This window comes from Emydura macquarii, unplaced genomic scaffold (assembly GCF_026122565.2).
Source record: "Emydura macquarii macquarii isolate MOO-44397 ecotype Brisbane River unplaced genomic scaffold, CSIRO-AGI_Emac_v2 contig_2116, whole genome shotgun sequence".
NCBI classification, from domain to species: domain Eukaryota; kingdom Metazoa; phylum Chordata; order Testudines; family Chelidae; genus Emydura; species Emydura macquarii.
In genome coordinates, this window is record NW_027132253.1 from 151,180 (window position 1) to 162,697 (window position 11,518).

The window sequence follows — 11,518 nt, forward strand, 5'->3', positions numbered from 1 at the left end:
CTTACAGCTAGGCGTGGAAGGATTCGATTTTTACTGGTAAATTTTACTGACGTTCACCAGTAAAAATCTACTCCTGCCACGCTTAGCTCTATGCTGCTTTCCACCGCAGGGTTTTTCAAGTGGGATCATCTGCTCCCCCGCACATTTTCCTACCGGTAGCAGTTACTGATCGCTAGGTATTAATTTCTTTTCCAGCTTGTCACCTCTTTCCATTCCTGTGAAATCTCTGTTGTGAATTTTAGAACGACTTAATTTTTTTTTTTTTAAAGGCTAAAATTAGATTTTAGAGAAGGATCAAGATGTAAAGGCAAGAATTTGGGGAGATATTTTCCACGTCATTTCAAAAACAAGCCTCTAAAGGGGGAAAAACACCTCTGTCTACTCAGTCCCTGATTTAGCTTAGTTATCCGCCCACCTCCTTCCCCGGCCTCCACCTATCTGAGTCACCCCCTGCCCACCTCTTCCGCCTCTGCCATGGCAGATGTGAGCAGCAACGTAGCAATTTTGGACGGGTAGTGTTTTGTAGCACTGCACCCTGGACGCCCCCCGCCCAGAGAAACCAGGGAAAGGAAAGCGAGCGCTGGGAGCTGCTATGATCAGAACCAACTCCTCTGCTTTAACTACTAGGCCCCCGACTCCTCTGAGCACCAGGAATAGAACCCAGGAGTCCTGGGCCCCTGCCCCACCCCCTGCTCTAACCCACTAGACCCTACGCCCCTCCCAGAGCCAGGAATAGAACCCAGGAGTCCTGCCTGTCTTTGATACACATCCCAGAGGAGTGGGGGGGATGGAGGTGTGTGTGTGTGTGTGTGTGTGTGTGTGAGGGGGTGTTTTGCAGTCAGGCAGGACTCACCAGATGGGGCTTTTTGGACAGGCCCTTTAAACTCCATGGAAGAAGTGGAGGTTAGCAGGGGGCCCTGGGGAGGAGAGAGAAGGGCAGGAGAGGTGTGGGGGGGCAATCACTGTAATGGGGGTTTGTGGGTCTATGGGAGCCCAGAGTAACTCATACACACACACAGTCCCCTTCAGTGGGAAGGATGGACAGACACACGCACGCACACACACCCTGCTTGGGGCTGTCAGGGTGGGGGGTCGTCCTCATGATGCTGCAGGTTTGGTCCAGCGCTCCTGGCTCCCGTCACCCTCCCTAGGCGTGGGCCTCAAACGGGGCTGTAGGGGGATCTCTGGGTGAGCAGAATTACTGCACCTGGGGGGGCAAAGGAGAGAAACAGGCTTAGGACAACGATGGAACCAATGGGAGCATCATCCGCTGGTAGCCATCTGCCCTGCCCCAGAGGTGGCTGCATCTCAGCCCCGGGTGAACCCTCCCCAGGCGGCGTTATGTGTGGCGGTTGCCCAGCTGCCCTGCCCCAGAGGTTGCTGCATCTCAGTGCATGGTGAATCCTCCTCGGGCAGTGTTATGTGTGGTGGTTGCCCAGCTGCCCTGCCCCAGAGGTGGCTGCATCCCAACCCACAGAGCCCTAGATGTGCTCACCAGTTCCAGAACACAGGAGGGAGGACAGCCAGCCCAGACCATAGGCCCAACTGAAGGAGGCTGTTTCTTCTATGAAATTCTGGCCATCAGCGACTGCGTTGGTGAACACGGCCATCGCGACCATGGCACTGACGCCTGGAGTCAAAGGGAACCGCGTCAATGCCCCTTAGCGTGTCTCACAGCCCCTGCCCCATCCCACCACTGGGGGAGCTGACAGAGCCCAGGGCAGGATCCCTGGGGAGAGGGGCATCTCCCCAGGGCTGGATGGGTGGGATAACCGGCATCCATGGAGCCGTGGGACCCGGTGGCTGGGAGTATTCTGTGGGGAGAAGGCCCCGGCCATCGGTACCTGCACTGAAGCTGCTCAGGGCCGAGAACGTGATCAGGGACATGGAGCGAAAGTGGGAACAACAGAAGGAGGCGACGATAGCGAAGGAGGTGAGAAACCCAGCGAACATGGCCAGGATCATGAAAAACCTGGTGGTGTGGAAGCAACCTGTGGGGAAGGGAAGGGGTTAAATCAGTAACACTGCCCAGAACCAAGGAGTCCCGACTCCCAGCCCTCTAACCATTAGACCCCACTCCCCTTCCAGAGCTGGGGAGAGAACCCCAGAGTCCTGGCTCCCAGACCCCCCCCCCCCCTTCTCCCCGCTCTAACCACTAGACCCCACTCCCCTCCCAGAGCTGGGGAGAGAACCCTGGAGTCCTGACTCCCAGACCCCCCCTCCTCCCTGCTCTAACCATTAGACCCCACTCTGCTCCCAGAGCTGGGGACAGGACCCAACGGCTTCCTTACCTGATACTTCAGTTGGATACAAGGTGCAGATCTGCAGCGAGCAGGTTCTCCACAGCCCGTAATGCATCCACTCTGTACCCCTCATCCAGTTGTCGGACACCAGGGTCACCACCAGCAGCAACAGGCTGAGCAATGCGAGGACGACGCTCGCAATCCGGAAAAGCACCATGGCTGGCGGAGAGGGCCCCACCGGGCCCGAGCCTGGGGGAGGAGGGGGAAAGTGGCTGCTGGGAAGCCAGATGGGAAATAGGGACAGTCACAGATCAGCCTCCCCTGGCCCAGCTGAGGAACCGACAAGCCAGCGAGCGAGAGGACATGCAAGACAGAGCGGGGGCCATGATCCCTGCCGTCCCTTCGCACTGGCCGGGGGCGAGCAGAGGGGCTGCAATGAAGGGAAAGCTGGGATTGAAAGCGAGCCAGTTTGGGAGGGCGGGGGGCGTGTTCCTGGAGGTTTCATCACAGGCCAGGCTTGTCAGTGAAAGATGAATGGTTCCTGGAGGGCGGGTGCCCCTGGCCGGATCGCATCCAGCAGAGGAATGCAGAGAACCTGAAATCAGCCCGATTCAACCTCAAAACAGGTTCTTCGATGCACAGCTGAGGCTGTCCCAGGGGGCTCTGGTGCCCTTCCCGAACACCGAGATCAGCCAACCTCCGCAGACCAGGAAATACAGCGCTCAGGTCCAGCCCGTGACGCCTTCCTGCTGCCCTTTCTGAGTCATGCCTCTTTTCACCCATAACACCCTCCACCGCCGGTGCCTTGTATTTAACTATCCCCTCCTACAGTCACGCAGGCCAGTGCTTCTCAACGCCCAGTCTGCGGCCAGCCCTGGTCCCTGAGATCTCCCTGACACAGCTTAGGAAGGCAGCAAGCCGGTCCCTGGTATCAAAAAGGTTGAGAACCACTGAAACTCCACCAACAGAACGGCAGCTTCATTTACAGACCTTTCAACTCCTTTCCCCGATGCACACACACCACCATCTACCTCGCCTGTCTCTTCCCCTTCGTTAAACCCACAGACCACGCTCATCACCACAGCTGACAATGCTCACAGCAGGATGACACACGCTACACAACTGCGAAGGATTCGGTTTTCATCCGGCGTTTGTCAGTGTGGATTCAGCGTCCCCGACCCAGCCACCCGCCCACAAACCAACATTGCCAGCCGTGAGCCTGAAAACTGACCGATAGGCAAAGTCAGAAAAACGCTGCCACAGGAAGGACTGGAGTGTGAGTTGAGGGCGTTTGCTGGGTGTCTTTTGACATGCGAAGCTGACCCTTGTGTTTTAAGGGTGGGGAAGCTTTCACTTTGTGAACCGCAGCATCTACCGTCATAAGAACATAACAGCTGCCATCCGGGGGCAGACAATGGTCCATGTGGCCTGGTGTCCTGTCTCCAACAGTGGCCAGCACCAGGGCTTCAGGAGGAGTGTACAGAAGAGAGCAATTTTGGAGCGATCCACCCTGTCTTCTGGCTTCCTCCTGGCTTCTGGCAATCAAAGGTTTAGAGTCGCCCCCAGTACAGGGTTTCATCCCTGACTATCTTGGCTAACAGCCATCGATGGACCTATCCTCCATGAACTTATCCAGTTCTTTTTTTTAAACTCAGTTTACTTGGCAACATCCCCTGGCAAGGAGTTCCACAGGTTAATGGTGCCTTGTTGTGTGAAAAACAGCACTTCCCCTTGTTTGTATTGAACCTGCTGCCTGTTCATTTCACCGGGTGACCCTGGCTTTTTGTATCCATGGAAGGGGTAAATAATGCTTCTCTAGTCACTTTCTCCACACCCTTCATCAGTTTATAGCCCTCAATCACTTCCCCCTCTCAGCTGCCTCTTTTCTAAACTGAACAGCCCTAACCTTTTTAGTCTCTCCTCATGTGGAAACTGTTCCCTGCCCTTGATCATCTTTGTCGTCCTTTTCTGAACCTTTTCCAGGTCCCACTATCTCCTCTTTGAGATGGGGCGACCAGGACTGGAATGATATAGTGTAACTGGAATTACATAGCGATTGTCCGACCCTCCCCGATCGGCTGACCTGCTCTCTGCATCACCTCCTCCCTCGAAGGGTTAACTCCAGCCCAGTGCTGCTCCCTCACTGAGCCCCTGGTGCAAATGGGGGCTCTGGAGCAAGTGTCCCATTATGCGCACGTGCTCCCCGCTCTCTCCACCCTGTTTTATTTCCTTCTCACGGCCCATGATTCCCCCACGCCCCAGCCACCCCACCCTTCCGCCAGCTCCAGCGCAGCTGATCCAGAGAAACTGCTTGGTCATTGAACCCAGGAGTCCTGACTCCCTCCCAGCCCCCACTGCTCTAACCCACTACACCAGCGGTCCCCAAACTTTTTCCGTCATGGCCTCCCCCCTTACCCATAATGGAATGGGTCCATGTCCGCCCCCCCCGAACCGCGATCCGGAGCCATGGTTGGGAACTGGGTGCTGCCAGCCGGGGGCAGGGCCGAAGCCGGGGCCAGGGCTGGAGAGAAGCTGGGGGCAGAGCGGGGCTGGGTGTCGTTCCCTCCCTGCCCCTCGTGGGGGCTCCAGGCACTGCTGTGCCCCCCCCCAGTGTTCCTCCCACAGCTTGGAGACCAGTTCACTAGATCTCCCCTCTCCTCCCAGAGCCAGGGAGAGAACCCAGGGAGAGAGCCCCAGCTGCTGTAACCCACTAGACCCCCCTCCCCTCCCAGGGCTGGTGATACAACCCGAGTGTCCTGACTGCCAGCTCACTTTGCATTAAACCCCATACACATATTTCAGAGAGGCCGGGAGTCTGGATCTGGAGACACCCAGAGAAGGAGAATTCACTGTGGCCCTGGGGGGGGTGTCACCCGCACGGTTAAAAACCAGTGCCAGATTTCTAACTGGCATGGCCCTGCCTTGTACCCCCAGCCGCTGGCTCTGGTTTCTGCCAATCTCCACAAGTCTCGAGAACTCTTGATGACCAGGGGTTTCCTGCCCGGGAAGGTCCTTATCCACCCTGCTCAAGTGACCGCTCGCTAGGCTCTTTGAGCTCAGTCTGCCTCTCCCTGTCAGGCCCTTTCCATGGCTCTTCTCTGCCCCCCTGTGGCCGTTCAACGTCCTTTTTAAGATGTGCACCCCAGAGCTGGGCGCATCACCCCAACTTTGCTCTCACTGGTGCCTTCTACGGCGGCAAAAATAGCGTCCTCGCTTCTACTCAGGACACCCCTGCTTACGCATCCGAGGGTCGCCCGGCCCCTTTCTTGCCAGACCGTCACACCTGGGGCCGGTGTAAAGCTGCTCGGCCGTGAGTAGTGACTTGGAAGAAGATATTAAGGAGTCAGGGGGAGAGAAACGGATTGCTGCTGGGGGAGCGTTGCTTTTTGAGGCTGCATTTCATCCCAGCAGCTGAGAGAGACGCCTGTAAGCGCCGGGGGAAACGGAGGCAGAAGACAAGGGAAGCTGCCCAGATGGGGAGATCTGCAAACAGCAGCCCTTACCTGGGCCGGTGGCCGGGTGTGTTCCCACTGCTGACACTCGCCTAGGAGGTACTGGCAGATAAACGATAAAGACGCACTCATGCCATTCTGCAGCCGCAGCCTGAGCACACAGCTGGGCTCAGGGAGGAGACGGCGGCAGGAGAAACTTCCTGCTGATTAGAGATGACACACCTGCTGCTCAGAGCGGGGGAAAGTCCAGTGATAAGAAAGTTAGACCGGAAGCTGGGAGTCAGGACTCCTAGATTCTATCCCTGTCTCTAGGAGGGGAGTGGGGTCTAGTGGTTAGAGCAGCGAGCCAGGATTCCTGGGTTCTATCCCAGCTCTGGGAGGAGAGTGGAGGTTAGAGCAGAGGGGCCATTGAGCTTGGACCCCTGGGTACTAGCCTGACCTCAGGGAGTGCAGGGGGGTCTAGTGGTTAGAGCAGAGAGCCAGGACTCCTGGGTTCTATTCTTGGCTGTACCCAAAGCTTATACCACTGGAACCTTCCACTTTCTTCTCTGACCACAGCAGAGAAACTTCCACTTTCCATGGAAAACAGAAAGGCAGCTGGTGCTTGTTTATATCAACCCCTTCACCAGCGGAAACTTCCCAGCCATGGGCCAAATGGGCCTCCTGGGTCATAGTTAGAAGAACGACAACACCCGTGACTCTGAGATCCTGGTGAAGGGATGAGGCTTGTCCTGTTCTAAAGCCAGCCAGCTGGGATCTCGAAGCATCTGAGGAGTCTCCCAGCCTTGGAGAGTGGGGAGGGTCCCTATCCCCATGGCGCTGATGGGCAAAGGGGCAGAACAAAGAAAACAGACCCCAGGTATCCTGGCTCCCACCCTGCTCTAACCCACCAGACCCCACTCATCTCCTGCAGCTGGGGAGAGAACCCAGGCGTCCTGACTCCGAATCACTCTAACCACTGGATCTCACTGCCACCTCTATAGCAAATGTGTTGCCTTTAAGAGCCAGGAAGTTTCTGTCAGTTTCTTTTTCTCCTCTGAACCATCTGCCATTCACAGTGTCTGGGGCTAGTGCCACAGCCGGAGATGAATATGGTTCGTTAGCTGCCTTCTCTGGCTAGAGGGGCCTGGTGCTTGCAGAGTACAAACCCCTCCTTATTTGCTGGGCACTTTTGTTAGTGGATTTGGGGGGGCGGCTAACCCCCATACGCCCACTTCTCCAGGGGCTGCAGTGATTGAGATTCAGGAGCGGCTGCAAGACCCCTGTGGGCTGTAACGCCCGGTTTCCCAGAGCACTGGCTTGCTGCAGAGCAGGACAGAGCTGCCTTGGAAAATCGACCTTTTGGGGCTTTTCCGGTGATTTCGGGGGGTCCTACTTTCCCCCTGTGTTTCAGGGCAATCACTGCACTGGAGCAGGGCACTCTCTGAGGGCAGGGCAGAGAGGAGGGTGGCTAATTTTGGTTGGATGTATTCCTGAAGGTTGCATCACATGACATAATATTTAATTAAAGATTAATCTTTAATTCCTTTAGACCGTCTCTTACTCAGTGCCCGGGCAGCACCCAGCACACGGCGGCCTGGATCTTTAACCCGGCTAGTACCCAGTGGTGGGGAGTCCCATGGGTTAATTATTCGCTGTGCGGCACATCTATTTCCTTTGATCCGCCGTAAGCATGCGCATGCTGTGTAAACCCAGGCAGCTTTTCTGCCCCAGGTTCCAGCTCTTCAAAGCTCCGAGGCCTTGTTTACACTACTAAGGCTTGGTCTGCGCTGCCGGCGAAATACAGCGGCAGTCGACGGGAGACAGGCAAGCTACGTAGAGCTGCCCGGGGCTTCTTGCCCGCTCCGAGCTGGGAACTGGGTCCAGCCGCTCAGCTCTGCAGGGGCGGATTGGGGAGACAGAACCCTTTATTGCCGGCTCGTTCCACCTCAACGCCGTGAGTGAGCAACGAGGGGGTTACTTTACAATTCTTTTATCAATACCGGTCTGTAAATGTATACGTTTCCAGCAACTCCCCATAGACCCTGATTTGGTTACATTGACCCTATAAAACGAATATTAACAACATAATGAATAGAATTATACCCGCCCCTGTTTGTTGTTTGCAGGATTACCATACAGAGGGCAGGCACATCACCTTAAAACCTGTACATTTTACACTCACATTCTTTGAAGTAAAGGCATGCCGGGGGGAGAAGGAAGATAACGCTTTCTTCCCACCAAGGCCTTGCGCAGGAGTGGTGATAGACTCATCCCCTGAGGGACAAAGAACTAAACGAGATGAAACACAGCTGGATGTCAGGGATGTGTCCATGTGTAACGGGGGATCCACCCCAAACCCCAGAGAGAAATGTGGAGGTGGGAGCCAGGACTCCTGGGTTCTATCCCTCACGCTGGATGGGGAGGGCTGGGAGCCAGGATTCCTGAGTTCTATCCCGGCTCTGGGCGGGGAGTGGGGTCTAGGGGTTAGAGCAGAGGGGCCATTGAGTCAGGACCCCTGGGTTCTCTCCCTACCTCAGGGAGTGCAGGGTGGTCTAGTGGTTAGAGCAGGGAGTGAGGACTCCTGGGTTCTATTCTTGGCTGTAGCCAAAGCTTATACCACTGGAGCCTTCTGTGACCCTTCCGTGCCCAGGGCAGCCACCTGAAAATGCCAAGGTCAGGGCCGGCTGTAAAAAGAGAGCAGATTCTCCCAGGATTGGTGGGTGACATTGAAGTCAGACTTCCCAACCAGCCACAAACAGTGCTTCTGATTCCCCACACTGGTCATCAAGAAGTCAAAATAAAATACACACAGCCCCCTTTACTGCATTTCAGTCTCCGGCCCCCAGTCAGCCACTAGGTAAGTAAAGAGACCAGTTATTTAAACTCTCTGCTCTTTACCAAAAAGGTTCCCCCTGACCCCAAAGGGTCAGCCACAGCACCAGAGCAATGTAAGTTTGGATCTTACCCAAAATCCCACGCTGCCGGCCAATCCTTTAGTAACTAAAACTGAAGGTTTATTATACAAAGAAAGAAGCAAACAATAAGAGAAATGTTACAGGATTAAATCAATCAGACACATACAAATGATTTGAAAGTCCATAGATATCAGGTTTCTAGGAGAATTGTGGAGTTTGCAGGCTGGTACAGTCCCTCTGGTGTACATCCAGTACCCGGATGGGTCTCAGTCCTTTGTTTCACAGCTTCAGTTGCAGATGACTTGATCCAGAGGTAGGAGGTGGCTGAAGGCTGAACCCGACTGAAGACAAAATGGATCCCAGGCACCTGCCTTTTATGTCCTCTGGCCCTGGCCATGCTGCTTGTGGAATGTCACAGGAACCAAAATGGAGTCCAGAGTCACATGAGCCAGGCCTGGTGACTTGTCAGGTGTACCCCTGGCTTCTCCCCCTGGGCCCCTTGCACCTGGGAATGTCTCAATCGGCCATTAAGCAGGCCATCCCTGCAGCCATCCTGTCTCGGGCATTACCCAGACACAGCACAATTTGAAATACAGAGATAGCAACCGTATCCATAACTTCCATCACACACATAACACATAAACATCGTCATCTTACCTAGCACATTACAGCCTTTCTACCAGTCCCTGGCATGGCGTATCTCACGTGCGTTACTCTGATTTTGACATACTGATGTCAGACAATATACTAAATGTCCCCCGCCAGTCCAGCCAGCGTGACACCCCAACACGAGGCTGGTGTAGAAGGGAGTCATCAGAGCTCCTGAATATACCTCGAGGGCCCCCCTTATCCAGCCAGCACGACACCTTCCACTTTCGTTTCTGACCACAGCAGAGAAACTTCCACTTTCCATGGAAACCAGGGAGTCAGGTGGTGCCTGTTTTCATTAACCCCTTCGCCAGTGGAAACTTCCCAGTCACGGGCCAAACGGGCCGGCTGGGGAGGGCTGGGAGCCAGGACTCCTGGGTTCTATCCCAGCATGGGGAGGAAAGGGAAGTGGAGTGGCAGAGCTGGCACTACGCATAAGCAGACGAAGCAATCGCTTAGGGCCCGAGCAGATCAAAAGATTCCTGCTTAGGGCCCTCGATGGACTAGCACCGGCGCTGTCTAGTGCAGAGGTCCCCTCCCTGTGGGGCGCGCCTCCGCTGAGGAGGACATGGAGGAACATGCAGGGGGGTACAGCAGGGCTGGGCCAGCCCCCTAGGGGGAGGGGAGGGAGCACCACCCAGCCCCTCTCTGCTCCGGCCCCAGCCCCCAACCCCCGGCCTCAGCACCCAATGTCGACACCTGGCCCCCGCCTCGGCTGCCATGGCCCTGCTCCCAGACTCAACCCCCAGCCCCAACCACAGCCCCCTGATCATGGCCCAACCATAGACCCGCTCCCTACCCAGCCCCAGCTGGGCACGGACAGAGGTAAGGACGGGCGTGGGGTAAAAAGTTTGGGTACCACTGATCTAGTGGCTAGAGCAGGAGCGGGGGGAGGCGGGAGCCAGGACTCCTGGGTTCTCTGTGTGCACAGCACCGCCTAGTGGGCAAGACAAGGAACGTTCTCATTAACCCTCCCAGTCCCTGCTATTTGAGGGCTTGGTTTACTTCCTTCTGCAAAGTCTCCAGCTGTTTCAGGTCTTATTTTGCTTCCTTTCAGCTGTCTGTAATTTCTGCAGTGCCTTCGTTATTCGCTCCATCGTGGCGCAACAGGAATCCCAGCTCACAATTTTCGCTTCTTTAAAAGTGGATTCCCTGCTCACACCAACATTATTCTCTTTTGACCTGCGTGGTCACCGCTATTCAGGGTCTAGCTTATCCTGTTTATGCATGAGGAGGGCCTGTTTCCCTGAATACAGCAGGAATTAAATAGCTGGAGATAGTTTCTTTGCTTGTAATCCCAAGCCATCTTCCAGCCAGCACTGTGCCCAATAGCTCTCTCTCTCTCTCTGTCTCTCTTTCTCTCTCAGCATTTCGGAGGGCTGCATTCCCAGTGCTTGTTCCCCCAACCTGAAGCAAACCCTCACCAGCAACCGTACACCCTACAAGAAGACCAATCTAGGAACCTACCCCTGCAACAAACCTCGTTGCCAGCTCTGCCCTCACATCGACTCTAGTGACACCATCACTGGTCCTAACCACATCAATCACACCGTAAGGAGCTCATTCACCTGCACATCGACCAATGTGATATATGCCATCATGTGCCAGCAATGCCCCTCTGCCATGTACATTGGCCAAACCGGACTGTCACTACACAAAAGAATAAATGGACACAAATCAGACACAAAAAATGGTAACATCCATAAACCAGTCGGAGAACATTTCAATCTCCCAGGACACTCTGTAGCTGACTTGAAAGTTGCTGTACTTCTACAAAAAAAACTTCAAAAACAGACTTCAAAGAGAAACTGCGGAGCTGGAACTGATCTGCAAACTTGACACAATCAGACTGGGTCTGAACAGAGACTTGGAATGGTTCTCTCATTACAAGAAGTAATTGTCACTGGTCACACATTCTCACCTCCTAATCCATGGTTGTGAATAGGCCTCATCTACTCTAACTGAATGGACTTTGCTAATCCCTCCCCTCCCCATTGTTGTTCCTTACTCTTGGATGTATATATTTATACCCCCTCTCTGATTTCTATTCCTTACTTCTGACGAAGTGGGTTACAGCCCACGAAAGCTTTTGCCTGCAGAAATTAAATGTGTTAGTCTTGAAAGTGCTACAGGACTCTCGTTGTTGGTGCTTGTTCTGGATGCCTCCCTGGCTTTCTGCTGCTTGTCTCTTCAGTCCACACACACACACACACACACACACCACTCCAACAGACAATACTCAGTGAAACCCTTCTGCCCAGGTGTGCCCTAGTTCTGA

At 54.7% G+C, this 11,518-nt stretch overlaps 1 protein-coding gene across 1 annotated transcript; it reads right to left on the reverse strand.

Moving 5' to 3' along the window:
• Positions 1 to 1,160: 1,160 nt before the first annotated feature.
• Positions 1,161 to 2,460, reverse strand: LOC137160061 (protein NKG7-like). Its single transcript, XM_067558513.1, has 4 exons — positions 2,292 to 2,460; positions 1,845 to 1,991; positions 1,496 to 1,630; positions 1,161 to 1,207 (listed from the first exon to the last, which is right to left on the reverse strand). Exons 1-4 carry the CDS (start codon positions 2,458 to 2,460, stop codon positions 1,161 to 1,163), a joined length of 498 nt encoding a protein of 165 aa, XP_067414614.1.
• Between the last annotated feature and the right edge of the window lie 9,058 nt (positions 2,461 to 11,518).